We start from the raw sequence: 14,724 nt of genomic DNA on the forward strand, positions 1-14,724 counted from the left end.
GTTTAAAAAACAAGGGATGTGGTAAAGAAAGCCAAGGCCAACCTCTTATGGCGCCCCCACTCTCCTTCACAGCAGTCCTTCATTCAACGCTCCTGCTCTTCGCCACAACGACGAATGCTGACCCAATCTCTGCACCATATCATCTCATTCGGTCCTTTACTACACCTCTCAACATCTTTCGGTCTTTTACTCCTAGCCGCGATGGGTTAGTTTCGCGGGCACCGATTGTGCTGCCTTCTGGATGGTGCGTAGCAATCCCTAACGATAGCCTGATTCTCATATCGATAGGATCGCGCGCGCGTGTGTTCGCGAGCCATCAACGGGACGGACGCTGACGGGTGAGTTTCCCAATGACCTTGAGATTGCTTTCGGCTCAAGCACTCTATGAAGGCTATTCCTTCACGTCATCCTCGATGACCGCCACTTCCTGCGTGGCGCAATGCGACTCTCGAGGCTTCAGATATGCAGGCGCGGAATTTGGATGTGCGTGTCCAATCCATGGAGAGCAGTTATGGAGGACTAATAATGCCTCACCTAGCCGAATGCTATTGTGGCGACTCGTTCGAGGGCGGGGCCACTGGCGGAGGGACCATCGCGTCAGGTGAATGCAACATGAGTTGTGCTGGTCTGTCGTTTATTGCACTTTCTTGTTTCTAACTAAATGGCCCATAGGCGACGCGACACAAACTTGTGGCGACGGCAATCGCTTGACGACCTATGAACGCAGGTCGAATACTACCGTCGCTCCTGTGCTGCCTACTGGTTGGAACTACACCGGTTGTATCACAGAGCCTTCAAGCGGCCGCACACTGGCAAATTATTCCTTTGTCGACGGCACTATGACAATTGACAAATGTGTTGCAACTTGTAACAGTCGAGGCTTCCATATCGCAGGAGCCGAGTATTCAAGTCCGTCCCTCCTTTCGACTGAAATTGTAGTTAATCCTCATGTAGATGAGTGCTGGTGTGGCGATAGCTTCCAGGGTACTGCATTGGGAGGGGGAGTTGCAGTACCTCCCAGCGAATGCAACATGCCTTGTGCAGGCGAATCGACTCAGACATGTGGAGCTGGGTATAGACTATCAGCCTATTCATATACTCAACCAAACACTCCACCGAGTGGTCCAACGCTTCCTACTGGTTGGGCATATGTTTCATGTATGCAAGAGCCATCAGGTGGTCGGCTTCTCGGAGGTTTGTTTTCGCTGTGCGCTTGAGAGCTTCATTTGAATACTTGATTTTTAGGATACTCCTTCACAAACAACGGATTGACGGTAGAATCATGTGTCTCAACCTGTCAAAGGCGCGGATTCATCTACGCTGGGATGGAGTTCGCGAACGAGTGCCACTGTGCGTGATGCTACTTGATTCAACGGCAAATCCTCATTCAATGCAGGCGCGACTGGTTATACCTCTCCACCCGTTACAGCTAGCGAATCTGATTGCTCAATGCCCTGCGCTGGTGTGTTCAGACACTTCGTCAAGGGTCTTTCTAACATCTATCAGGCAATTCATCCCAAAAATGTGGTGCTGGCTTCAGATTGAATGTTTATTCAAGCGAATCTCAATCGTCAGGAACGACTGGCCTTATTCTCCCCCCGTTTTGGCCTAAAAGTTCTCAATGTATTGTCGAGGCCTCGACAGGACGAACTCTTTCGGGTATGGACCAACAGTTAGATTGACATCGTAATTCGAATATTTTGCAGGTACCGCTTGGACAGACGATGGGATGACTGTTGAGAAATGTGTCTCATTCTGCGACAACACGGGCTTCAAATATGCTGGAGTGGAATATGGGGCAAGTGTGGTTCTTCGGAGCTTTCTCGCTTTAACTGATTCTTACTAGAAAGAATGTTATTGTGACAATTCCGTCTCCACGGCCAACGGGGGAGGTGTTCTGGCAAGCTCCTCGAGCCAATGCGACAAGCCATGCGCCGGCAATCCTCAACAAATCTGCGGGGCGGGCTTCAGGATCTCATTATACTCCAAGAGTACTTCCAATGCCGCTGCTCTGCCCGCAGGCTGGTCGCCGTCAATGTGTGCCATCGATAACGACTCTCGGGTTCTCGTTGGTTTCCAAACTACAGACACTGCCCTCACACCATCATCGTGCATCAACAAGTGTGCAAGCATGAATTATAATCTCGCTGGCGTCGAAAATGGCCAGGAATGTTATTGTTCCAACAGCCTGACGAATAATCCCATTGGCGCAAGGGAGGATCAATGCAACATTCCATGCGCTGGAGATTCATCACTTAACTGTGGCGGTGGCTGGCGCGTCATGGTCTATCAGCGGGTTTGTTTCTCGCGTGTTACCTGTCATTGTGACTTACCAACTTTCGAAGAACGCTGCGGCACCCTCTGGTCAAAATGCATGGAGCCTAACAGCGGGTGGAACGAGCGGAATGTCGGTCATTTTTTCTCTCTATGCACATTTCTTTTCTCTGATAGATCACAGTGTCATGACCCATGTAGCTGTCGTGAACAATGAGACGATAGTGGTGATCGACCGCAAGGAGAATAATCCGCTTAAGAACGCGCAAAATTCCGCTGCGTGGGGTGCTGTTTGGAGTCTTGTGTCGAACACTGTTCGGGCATTAAATATAGCAACCCATTCGTTCTGCTCTGCTGGGGGCTTTCTTAGCAATGGCACTTGTAAGCGTGTGTCTGACGCTACCGAGCTCTCGACTGATCATTTGCTCTAGTCGTTAATTTCGGGGGTCACCCATATACAAATCGGGATAATGAGGCTGCGCCAGATGGTCAACAAGGTGATCATCTTGTTATTCGAGGATTCACGTTCTCAAAAGCAGAAAGGCATCCGTCTATTCAATGCGTGTCCAGCGTCAGGCAACTGCGACATCTACGAAAACGCTGATGTGTGTCCCCAAGGTCCTTGCATTGACCTGCGAATAACTGCTTCTAGCGTATACGAATGGGAGATACCCGTTGGTATCCTACTTCTGCCCGCCTTCCTGACGGATCTGCTATCATTCTGGGTGGCTCAAAAGTCAGCGATTGGACGAATAGGCCTACCATAAACAGCCCAACTTACGAGTTCTATCCTGTCAAAAACGTCAGTGGGTCGAATGGTAGGCAACGATCTTAGCAAGTTTTCCGCAACATATTTATATTGCCGCAGGACTCCCCGTTCAGTCGCCATTCTTTGTTGACACATTGCCCCATAACCTTGTGAGAATTTGAGGCTTTATCGTGTTGCACATTGCTCATCAGCCAACAGTACCCCCTCGTTTAGTACTGCTGCACCTCTTCTGAGTGTTTCGGTGGCTAATCTCCTTTGCAGCGCCTTACCCGATGGAAGCATATTTGTCGCCGCGAATAATAAAGCCAGCAAGTATTTACCTGGCTAAAATTCCATCACTAAGCAGTTCATAGTGCTTCTCGATTGGCATACTAATACCGAAACCCGACTTCCGAACTTCCCTAATGGACAACGTGTTGTATATCCCTTCAATGCAGCCGGGGTGTTACTTCCGCTAACTCCCGAGAACAACTACACGCCGGAAATGGTCATCTGCGGTGGATCTCAAATCTCTGACCAAATCGAGTCCCAAAACCTGGACGCACAACGTGACTATGGCTCTGCTCAATGTTCGCGAATGGTTCTCAACGCGGCTGGTATCGCTGGCGGATGGCAGACAGAATGGATGCCTGAACCAAGATGTGAGCCGGATAGTTTTTTTACCATGGATGATGAGAACTGAAAATGTGGCAGTGATGTCTGAGGGAGTTCTATTACCCGACGGCAAAATATTGATCATCAATGGATGCCGAACCGGCGCGGCAGGTATGTCCTCGTTAGCACCCTTTCTTTGCCTGTGTTGATAGGCTGAAGGCTACGGCAATCTGAAGAACCGCGTCGGTGATTCTAACGCCGACAATCCGACCTTAACTCCTCTTTTATACGACCCCAGCGCGCCAGTTGGACAAAGAATCACGCGTGATGGACTGCCCACCAGCAACATTCCGCGAATGTATCACTCTGTTGCGTAAGCCATCTGCGAGCGCCCAATTAATCGTTCTTCTCAACATGTACAGAACACTGCTTCCTAGCGGCGCAATCATGATAGGTGGCTCAAACCCCAACGACGATTTTTCTGCGGCCAAGTATGCATCAGAGCTCAGAGTTGAGTATATGTATCCTGTGCGTTTACCCTGTTTTCTCTGTGATTGATACTGACGTCTTGATCACAGTCGTATATGACAAAGCCACGGCCCACTTTCAGTGGCCTGGCTACTAGTATCGGTTACAATACGACTTTCACGTTGAGCGTGACCCTCCCAGCCGGCGCGCAGAATGTCTACGCTATCATCATGGACTACGGGTAAGCGTTCTTGGATGCTACTGGGTCGCCGTTTTCTCATGCGGTGTAGATTTGTGACCCACTCAGTCCACATGGATCAGAAACTGGTGAAACTTGTTAGTGTACGCCAGGGAAACACCCTTGTTGTGACTGGCCCCCCGAGTGCATTCGGTGCGTTCATTGGACGCTATATCGGCTTGGACGCCACTTATCTTGATTATCAGTCTACTCTCCTGGCCCGGCGTGGGTTATGGTCGTCGCTGATGGTGTTCCATCGGTTGCGCAGCAAGTTATGGTGGGTAACGGCGCGGGTCCGCCTGTTGATCAGGCTGCGATCGCATAGTGAGTTGTGCCTTTGGGCTGAGGCCGATCTGTGCTGACGGATGATAGTATGCTTGCGTCGACACAGAATCCTGATCCGGGTCCACATTGAATGTAGCCTTGTGATTTTCAACGGACTGTTGTTTACTCTACTGAAATTGTATTTGTTTTGTGACCTTGGTTGCGGTTAATCAGGGAAGATGGTCAACACTGCTTGACGAGACTGTTAACTGGTCGAACGGGCTTTCATTTCCCGGCAAACCAACATTTATCCACAAGCTGTCAGTGATCGACAGATGAGAATTGCATCTATTTTGGTTGGGTGTGCTTCGACAATCTGGAAGCCAAGGGAATGAGCGGTTGGGTTCAAGCCCATGGAAGCAGTTGGTCAACCGACGGAAGCAATTTTGTCTCGGTTTCTGACCATTGAGATAAAGCCTAATGACTAGTCGGGGACAAGCTCGCTAATCGGACAGACATGGGAATAGCAGGGTATGTAATCACTCCAATTTCAGCCCGGATGAACTCCTTCAAACACGTCCTTTTACACAACCGAAGGGCCGAGTTGCCCTTTCTTCTCCTCCACCATGTCATCTGCCTGCTGAACGCTCCTTCGACGCTCTCTGTGTAACACCCGTCCGCTATTCTTTGCTTTATTGCTTTAATTCTCAATCGAAAGCTCCAGCTCCACTCTTTACACGCCCAACTTGTACCACCGACCTCGACACGACCACTTTCGTTTTTTACAATGCCACACCAGACGTTCTCAGCTACAGATCCACTCGCGTCCGTCTTTGTTCATATCGGCAATGTTCTCTGAGTTGATTTTTTTTTCCAGTGCCCTCTGCCGTCATTTCTCGATGGGCAAAGCTTTCCTCCCTCCGGGCGTACCCATCTCCCCCCACGCATACGATCCCGCTAGTCGCGCCTGTCTCCCGATTGCCGACTCATCTTCTTGCTGTTGTCCCGTCCCCAAATGATCGCCGCACACCCACATTGCTCATTCCGGTGGACGCGAATTTGTTCCACGAAGTGTTCGACAACACGACATTCATACCTCAGCTACCTCCCGACACTCCCCCGCCCTCCCCTACCTTCAACCCTGCCACTGAAGCGTTTACTGCCACGGTTCCCGTCTTGCCAGTCGTTGTTCCTCATGCCCCGTCCCTAGCACTGCTCCTACTCTTTGGCCTTGGCCTTGAGACGGACCGCAACATGCTGGCGGCCCATCTCCTCCCTGCGGAGGCCATTGCGGAGTTTCCCAATGCGGCAGCCATGTCTGGTGTTGTCAGCCGACTTCCTACCACCCAGTTCGACTTTTACTGGGAGATGAACCAGGGTCTGTGGAGGAACACGCTTGCGTTGGCTGCCCGCAATGCACATCTCACGGAACTCGTCCCCATCACCCTCAAAGTCGTCGCCGACGCGCGAAAGCTCAGAATCCGCAGGTGGTAAACTGTCCCTCTTTTTTTTTTATCATGAAACAAGTTCAAATGACTCTACCTACGCCGCCGCTTGCCACACCCACGAACGATTGTCTTGCGCACGAAATTTGCTATCTTACGTGTTGTCCCCCCCACTGTAAATTGTCGCTTCGTCTACATACCATCGTACTGTACTGTTCTGTTTAGTGGTCGAGTAATGTTTGTGAATCTGATGTCTGTTTGGTTGAGAAGTGTCTGTTGTACATTGCGGTGTCTGACTGCTACTACTAAGAGATAAGTATATGGGGCATAGAGCATAAACATAGCGCATAGAGAATTATGGGTCAGCAGTCTCGATCGCAGGCGTAGTAAGGGTCGGTGCAGGTACAGGTGAGGACGTTAGTGAAGTGGGTTCGTCGGGCGTTGGAGGCGTCAGCAAATCGATCTCTGTGCCGGTCGCGAAACCGATGGCGGTCAAAAGGATCTCCCATGCGAGGTCGATTGCGTCCCAGAGCTCGTCGGTGTGGACTCCAAGGGCCACGGTGTTTTGCCAGAGCCCATGGACGCGTAGAGCGTGGGTCAGCAAAGCCTGAGGGGTATAGGTCTGTGCGAGATGGCTCGCGAATTGACGGCTGCTGTCGCTGGTCACAACTTGAAGCTCGGATGGTGGAGGGCTGGGGAACAGCGATTTCAGCAGAGGTTCCGTCCGTTGTGTGTATAAGAACGATGTCAGAGGAGCGAAAGTAGGGGGGTGGGGTACACGGAGAGGCTGGACGGGCAATGTGACTGAGGAGTCATCACCCGGGAAGTATAGCGGGATCGAGCCAAGTTCGGCGAACGGCGGGAGGTTGGCGCAATGAAGCGCGAGAACCATACTGTGACATGGCACAAGGGTTATTCGTCGAGGAGCGGCAGTCTGGGTGTTGGTATGGATGGCGAGCATATGTGTTGGCGGAGGATATTGTGCCGTTGTGGGATCGAGGTTGAGCTTGACGGTGATGGATGGCGGAAGAGCATCTTTGGGTGTATCAAGCTTGATATTTAACGCTGTTCTGAGCAACCTAATCGAAGCAAGATGAGTGCACTAGAGCAACAGGAAACGTGGAAAAACCTCACCCAACACCCATATCCTCCACACAGTCACGAACATACTCAACATCGACATCATGCAACTCTGGGTCAATCTTCAACAGCGTTTCCTTGGGGATCTCCTTCACAGGTGGGCGCCGTAGCTCTCGGGGAAAGCGATATCGTTTTGTACTTCGCGACATTGCTGGTTCCGATGTGGTGGCGTCGCCCATTTCGATGTCGGCCATTTCTGGAGGCGCGCCTACGGAGGTGACATTGAACTCGAAGTTCGGTTTCGCCTGGCCTGCCTTGCTTGTTCCGGTCTTCCCCGCTGCTTTGTGCTTCGCGAGCCGTTTCGCAGTATGAGCTGTCCGAGATCGTTTATGGCCTGATTGCTGATGGAAACTGGACCGAATGCGGGATGCGAAAGTTTTGGAGGGCCCCATCAAGCCTCCAGCACCACCATAGTATGGGGAGGGACGGGCGTTTTGGAGGTTGCTGACGCGGCGAGAGCCTAAGCCACCAGAGACCATGACTGGAGAGAACAAGAGTTGGTTTCAACCAAACTGCCACATATGGTCGACGCGTCTGGAAAAGCAATCCCGCGTCGATTGGTTTGGAGGGCATATTTGCCTTATTTGGTCAGATGCTTTGGCATCTAAGAATTACCTTATATGGTAATTTCTTCGTCATCGCGGGACAAATAGATTGCCCCGGCCCGCGGCTAGCGCCGATCTGTGTGTGCGTGCGTTGGTTTTTGTCTTGAGCATATAGGCTATCGTTCTCTGGTATCGGTGGATTGGCCTGGTAATGTGCCTTCTTGCGTGAACCCGAAGATCTAGACTGAGAGTACTCTCGTGTCAATGAAAAATCACACTTGGAAACGGTTACTGTAAGTATTAATCGGAATGGTTTTTTTTCAAGTCACCAATTCTCAGCCACGAGCCATTGTGCGGCTTCGGAGATGGAGAATGGGTAGTGGGTGGCCACAAGGAAAAGTAAGTAAACGAAGGATCGAGTTCGGCATGGACGGAGAGGGAAAACAGGAGAAAACAGGTCATCATGATTCGTCACATATCACATCAGTCTCATCTTTCCCACAAAACCCACAGGAAACCATCTGAAGCTTGTCTTTTTATCGTCTCATTCTTTCGCCGAGAAGAAACGGTGCCACGGGTACTGGGAGGAAGCGCGTGGGTACCTCAGGGCTTGGCGCTCACAAGTATTGTTGAAGTCACTATGCTGGTTGAGACTTGAAAGCCTCTGATTAAACGTGCCACCGTACGCTGTAACTCGATACACCAAATGGAAGCTTCTCGTGTCCTTATTTACGGTCCTCCGCCAAAGCTGGACCCTAGGGAGAAGGATATACACTCCTTGCTTCCTGAGTTCTAATTTAGAGTACGACATGACGCACTGTAATGACGCAGGCTGCATGATCGCGCCGAGATCACGTCACGTGGTGTTGCTTCGCGCTCTCACTCCTTCGACGACGACGTCTTTGGACGGCCTCAGCGAAGACCTTCACCTCAAAAGGGACTTGTCAGTATCAGCGATCCCCAACTCTAAGCAAGGCTAATGACAGGACGTTTAGGGATATACCACTACCATTTACGCTCTTGAAGTCATCACCCATTCCCACCCATTTACGACCAATCCCTTGTACTGAGTAATGTCCTTCCGCGACCCCTACCACGGGCGTCGCTACGACCCGCCCCCACGATCCAACCATGATATGGATGACGCAGACACATACCCTTCCGGCTCCAATAGTCCCGGCAGCTACCAGGACCATGGCCCAGGCTTTTACAATAACGACGGAAATTATGACCCATATCGTTCGTCCCAAGTGGCTCTTATTTTCTCATTTTTCTCTGCTGACCTCGTGGTAACAGCACCCCAAGACAGCGACTCCGAAGGTTCCGGGCCGGCACCCACTTCCACTTATGCCGAATACCCGACTGCCGCTGGCCAAGTTCCTGAAGCATACCCCGCCTGGTCTACAGAACGAGATATCCCACTGTCGAAGGAAGAGATTGAAGACGTGTTTCTTGACCTCGCTCAGAAGTTTGGCTTCCAACGAGATAATGAACGCAATATGGTGTGTGATGAGTGGTTTCTTTGGCAAACACGCTGACCTATCTTAGTCGGACTTTCTATTGCAACTGCTTGACAGCCGGGCCTCGCGCATGTCGCCAAACCAGGCTCTGATCACCGTTCACGCTGACTACATCGGTGGCCATCAAGCCAATTATCGCAAATGGTACTTCGCTGCGCAGCTGGACCTCGATGATGCGGTGGGGAAAGTTCAGAATCCTGGACTGGACCGTCTGCAGTCGAAACGACGACCAAATCGACGAGCGCAGCATGAGAAATCCTTGCTCAAAGCAATGGAACATTGGAGACAGGCAATGCACAATATGACTCAATACGACCGGCTCCGTCAAGTGGCATTATATTTACTTTGCTGGGGCGAAGGCGCACAAATTCGATTTTGTCCTGAAGCCCTCTGCTTCATCTTCAAATGTGCCGATGATTACTATCGCTCGCCCGAGTGCCAAAGTAAAGTCGACCCCCTTCCTGAAGGCCACTATCTCCACACTGTGGTCCGCCCATTGTATCGCTTCATCCGAGACCAGGGTTACGAACTTTCTGAAGGCAAGTATGTCCGACGAGAGCGGGATCACGAGGACATCATTGGTTATGACGACGTCAATCAGCTATTCTGGTATCCAGAAGGTATTGCCCGTATTGTTTTGAATGATACGGTGCGCATGCATTCATTATTCATCTCCCTTTATTGAATTCCAGTACAGCGGAAACTCGTAGCGATTCCTCCTCAACAACGATTTCTTGCGTTTGAGCGCGTCGACTGGAATCGCGTCTTTTTCAAGACATATTACGAAAAGCGATCGTTTGGCCACCTATTGGTGAATTTCAACCGGATATGGGTCATCCATGTCGCGATGTACTGGTTCTACACCTCCTTCAACTCACCCACTGTCTATGCTTTCCGCCATGTTACATCTCGTGCGATGACGTGGAGTGCTGTAGCCTTAGGTGGCGCTGTTGCCACGCTCATCATGATTCTGGCTACTATCGCTGAATTCTGGTACATCCCCCCAACTTGGAACAACACTTCCCATTTGACGCGCCGACTTATGTTCCTTTTTGTCACCCTTGCTCTCACCTGCGGTCCTACATTTTATGTCGCCATCGCAGAACAGCAGGGAAATGCGGGTCAACTTGCCCTCATCCTCGGCATTGCACAGTTCTTCATCTCAGTCGCAGCAACACTGCTTTTCGCAATCTTGCCCTCTGGACGGATGTTTGGCGATCGAGTCGCGGGAAAGTCGCGAAAATATCTTGCCAGTCAGACTTTTACTGCGTCTTATCCAGCATTAAGCAAGAAGGCCCGTGCCTCCTCGATCTTACTCTGGATGCTTGTTTTCGGCTGCAAGCTCACTGAATCATACTTCTTCCTTACCCTCTCGATCCGGGACCCCATTAGGGTCATGGTCGGAATGAAGATCCAGAATTGCAGCGACAAATTCTTTGGCAATGCTCTGTGTCGCAACCATGTCGCATTCACTTTGACGTTGATGTATGTCATGGACCTTGTCCTCTTTTTCCTCGACACTTTCCTTTGGTATGTCATCTGGAACACCATCTTCAGCATCATCCGGGCATTCTCGTTGGGCTTGTCGATATGGACACCATGGACGGAAATGTATACGCGACTACCCAAACGGATCTATTCGAAAGTGCTCGCCACCAACGACATGGAAATCAAATACCACCCCAAGGTCCTCGTCTCGCAAATCTGGAATGCCATCATTATATCCATGTACCGCGAGCATCTGCTTTCCATTGAGCACGTGCAGAAGCTTTTGTACTCTCAAGTCGACACGGGCGATCCAGGAAAGCGCAGCTTACGCGCCCCACCATTCTTCATCTCCCACGGAGATGGTTCTTTCTTCCCGCCTGGTAGTGAAGCGGAACGACGAATCTCGTTCTTTGCCCAGTCGCTGACGACTGACATACCACAACCCCTACCTGTTGATGCTATGCCGACTTTTACGGTATTGACGCCTCATTATAGCGAGAAGGTACGTTTGTCGGTAGCTCATGTTTCTTGATTAACATTCTCGTTTGAAGATTCTTCTAGCACTTCGAGAAATTATTCGTGAGGAAGACCAACAGACGCGCGTAACCCTGCTCGAGTACCTCAAGCAGTTGCACCCGCTTGAATGGGAAAATTTCGTCAAGGATACCAAAATATTAGCAGAAGAAACAGAGATGTTTAATGGCCAGAACCCGCTGGGAGACAACGAAAAGGCGAAACAAGATGATTTGGCCTTCAACTTTCTTGGTTTCAAGAGCGCTGCGCCGGAATTCACCCTTCGGACACGCATTTGGGCGTCTCTCCGTGCCCAGACCCTGTACCGAACGGTATCTGGAATGATGAACTACGCGAAAGCCATCAAGTTGCTTTATCGAGTGGAAAATCCAGAAGTCGTACAGCTGTTTGGCGGAAACACAGATCGTCTCGAACGCGAGTTGGAAAGCATGGCGCGCCGCAAGTTCAAGTTTGTCGTGTCGATGCAGAGATATAGCAAATTCAACAAAGAAGAGCACGAAAACGCCGAATTCCTCCTGCGAGCCTATCCAGATCTTCAAATAGCCTATTTGGATGAGGAGCCTGCGGCGAAGGAGGGCGGAGAAGCTAGAATATTTTCCGCATTGATTGATGGACATAGCGAGTTTCTACCCGCAACTGGCAAGAGGAAGCCCAAATTCCGTATCGAGCTCCCAGGCAATCCTATCCTTGGGGACGGCAAATCGGATAACCAGAACCACGCAATCATTTTCTATCGTGGCGAGTATCTGCAGCTCATCGACGCGAATCAAGACAACTATCTCGAAGAATGCCTCAAAATTCGGAATGTCCTGGGCGAATTCGAGGAGTATTCGGTTTCGGAACAGAGCCCATACGCCAACTGGAACGCGAAGGAGTTCAATCGTACACCTGTCGCCATTGTTGGTGCACGTGAATATATCTTCTCTGAGAATATCGGTATTCTTGGCGATCTTGCAGCGGGCAAGGAACAAACATTTGGTACACTTTCGGCGCGATCAATGGCTTGGATTGGCGGAAAGCTGCACTACGGCCATCCAGATTTTCTCAATGCTTTGTATATGAACACTCGTGGCGGCGTCTCCAAGGCTCAAAAAGGCTTGCATCTTAACGAAGATATCTACGCCGGCATGAATGCTTTCGGTCGTGGTGCAAGAATCAAGCACACTGAGTACTACCAATGTGGCAAGGGGCGTGACCTCGGGTTTGGGACCATCCTCAACTTCTCAACCAAGATTGGTACCGGAATGGGAGAGCAGATGTTGAGTCGAGAGTACTATTACCTCGGCACGCAGCTCCCTATCGACCGGTTCCTCACATTTTACTACGGTCATCCGGGCTTCCACATCAACAATATGCTGGTAATCCTGTCTGTGCAAGTTTTCATCTTGACGAGTGAGTGCTGTTCCTCTTATTCTCGAATGCTTCGCTCATTCTGAACAGTGCTGTTCCTTGGCACTTTAAACTCGTCTGTCACGATCTGTGAGTATACATCGAGTGGCCAACTGATTCGTGGCATGGACGGATGCTACAATCTCACCCCAGTCTTCGAATGGATTCATCGATGCATTTTCAGTTTACTGCTCGTCTTCCTAATCGCTTTCCTACCGTTGTTCATGCAAGGTGAGACCTTTTGCTACCATATTCATTTTTTACTCACTTGCCCCAAGAACTTACGGAGCGGGGCACCTGGAAAGCTGTACTTCGACTGGGAAAACAATTCGGTTCATTTTCACCGTTTTTCGAAATTTTCTCGACCCAGATATACACCCACTCAATATTGAGCAACTTGACCTTTGGTGGTGCTCGTTATATCGCTACTGGCCGCGGTTTTGCGACAGCACGAATCAGCTTCAGCACGCTGTTCTCACGGTTTGCGGGGCCCAGCATCTATTTGGGCATACGAACACTGCTTATGTTGCTCTACGTGACCTTGTCGTTCTGGACGCCGTACCTCATTTACTTCTGGGTATCAATCACCGCGCTATGTCTCGCCCCGTTCATGTTCAACCCCCACCAATTTGTCATCTCCGACTTCCTCGTTGATTATAGGCATGTTGGCTTTTGTTTATTTTTTATGCTCCCTGATGTGTTTTACAGAGAATTCCTTCGTTGGATGTCCCGCGGCAATTCGAGGTCGCATGCTAATTCGTGGATTGGCTACTGTCGTCTTTCACGGACCACGATTACTGGCTACAAGAAGAAGAAACTTGGTCATCCCTCCGAAAAACTGTCTGGTGATGTCCCTCGTGCCAGTTGGAGAGCGGTTTTGTTCTCGGAGATTATATTCCCTATCGTGATGGCAGTTATCATGATCATCGCCTATATGTTCGTGAAGGCCTTTCCGGACGCGAGTGGGCAGTATCCCGCCAGCCCGCTTATCCGGATAGCCGTTGTCTCGTTGGGTCCTATCGTTTGGAATGCGGCAGTCCTTATCGTCTGCTTCTTTATCTCCCTCTTCCTTGGGCCCATGCTCGACACCAAGTATCCGATGTTTGGGTCGATCATGGCGTTCATTGCGCATGCTCTGGCGGCTATCGGAATGCTGGCGTTCTTCGAGTTTCTGGTAAGCTCACTTTCTGCACTCAGTGCCTGTGTCTTATTTCTTTTTCCCAGTGGTTTTTGGAACTTTGGGACGTGTCGCATGCAGCCCTTGGACTCGTCACTGTCATTGCTATCCAGCGCGCAATCCAAAAAGTGGTTGTCTCTGTCATCCTCACGAGAGAATTCAAGCATGACGAAACAAATCGGGCGTGGTGGACCGGCAAATGGTACGGTCGAGGGCTTGGCGCGCATGTTATGTCGCAGCCAGCACGGGAGTTGCTGGTGAAAATCATCGAGTTGTCTCTCTGGAGCTCAGACCTGTTCCTGGGTCATATTCTCATGTTCATGCTGACGCTTCCGATGTTGATTCCCTATTTTGACCGGATACACGCGACATGTTTGTGTGAGTGTCTTCAGAGGAACTTGATGTCTCCAAGCCTAAACGTTTACAGTCTGGCTGCAACCTTCGCAGCAAATACGACCGGGTGTGTTCCCGATCAAGCAGAAGAAACAACGTCGGAGGATTGTATGTCGTCACTTGCTCGTGTGCTACTCAAGTCTCAAATGTCTTTGCAGATGATCAAATATGGTATCGTCTATGTAATTGCGATACTGATATTCGCTGCTCTTCTGGCACTACGTGAGTGGTGTTGTGTTCTTGTTTTTTTTCGAGTACTCACGTGTGGCGCCAGCTATAATTTTCCGCTCCTCCCTGCATTCTCGCTGTTCTCTTTGCCATGTTATCTAATGACCGGACTTTTCTTATGGACCCCACGAACGAGCATTTTACTGTAATACTACCGCACGCTATGTATATCGAAACTCAGCTGACTTCCCAAAATTCATTCGGATCTCCGACTCGGCGCAAGAAAAAGTGTCTGACGTTCCTGTGATGTTCAAGAGA

The 14,724-nt window shown here is 50.3% G+C and overlaps 4 protein-coding genes across 4 annotated transcripts; 3 read left to right on the plus strand and 1 right to left on the minus strand.

Annotated features, from left to right (window-relative positions):
- Window positions 1-47: 47 nt before the first annotated feature.
- On the plus strand, window positions 48-4,758 carry MIND_01175500 (putative fungistatic metabolite; the record flags this gene model as incomplete). Its single annotated transcript, XM_037368271.1, has 27 exons — window positions 48-244; window positions 289-338; window positions 391-483; window positions 539-625; window positions 673-909; window positions 955-1,194; window positions 1,246-1,350; window positions 1,397-1,462; window positions 1,507-1,659; window positions 1,707-1,807; window positions 1,847-2,296; window positions 2,346-2,407; window positions 2,459-2,655; window positions 2,706-2,771; window positions 2,818-2,879; window positions 2,927-3,092; window positions 3,143-3,192; window positions 3,242-3,255; window positions 3,305-3,351; window positions 3,397-3,684; window positions 3,737-3,808; window positions 3,857-4,010; window positions 4,060-4,165; window positions 4,216-4,346; window positions 4,396-4,496; window positions 4,550-4,667; window positions 4,716-4,758. The coding sequence occupies 27 exons, from the start codon at window positions 48-50 to the stop codon at window positions 4,756-4,758; spliced, it is 3,456 nt and encodes a 1,151-aa protein (XP_037215197.1).
- A 262-nt stretch (window positions 4,759-5,020) lies between these two features.
- On the plus strand, window positions 5,021-6,101 carry MIND_01175600 (uncharacterized protein; the record flags this gene model as incomplete). Its single annotated transcript, XM_037368272.1, has 6 exons — window positions 5,021-5,061; window positions 5,123-5,138; window positions 5,205-5,282; window positions 5,332-5,355; window positions 5,417-5,432; window positions 5,485-6,101. The coding sequence occupies 6 exons, from the start codon at window positions 5,021-5,023 to the stop codon at window positions 6,099-6,101; spliced, it is 792 nt and encodes a 263-aa protein (XP_037215198.1).
- A 306-nt stretch (window positions 6,102-6,407) lies between these two features.
- Window positions 6,408-7,671, minus strand: MIND_01175700 (uncharacterized protein; the record flags this gene model as incomplete). Its single annotated transcript, XM_037368273.1, has 2 exons — window positions 6,408-7,131; window positions 7,187-7,671. The coding sequence occupies 2 exons, from the start codon at window positions 7,669-7,671 to the stop codon at window positions 6,408-6,410; spliced, it is 1,209 nt and encodes a 402-aa protein (XP_037215199.1).
- A 1,139-nt stretch (window positions 7,672-8,810) lies between these two features.
- MIND_01175800 (Glycosyltransferase family 48 protein) lies at window positions 8,811-14,568 on the plus strand (the record flags this gene model as incomplete). Its single annotated transcript, XM_037368274.1, has 11 exons — window positions 8,811-8,976; window positions 9,034-9,239; window positions 9,286-9,906; window positions 9,955-11,247; window positions 11,297-12,671; window positions 12,720-12,899; window positions 12,947-13,842; window positions 13,893-14,223; window positions 14,273-14,346; window positions 14,397-14,460; window positions 14,513-14,568. The coding sequence occupies 11 exons, from the start codon at window positions 8,811-8,813 to the stop codon at window positions 14,566-14,568; spliced, it is 5,262 nt and encodes a 1,753-aa protein (XP_037215200.1).
- Window positions 14,569-14,724: the final 156 nt, after the last annotated feature.

The sequence above is a fragment of the Mycena indigotica genome (genome assembly GCF_014461135.1).
Source record: "Mycena indigotica strain 171206Taipei chromosome Unknown Mind.scaff0011, whole genome shotgun sequence".
Lineage (NCBI taxonomy): Eukaryota > Fungi > Basidiomycota > Agaricomycetes > Agaricales > Mycenaceae > Mycena > Mycena indigotica.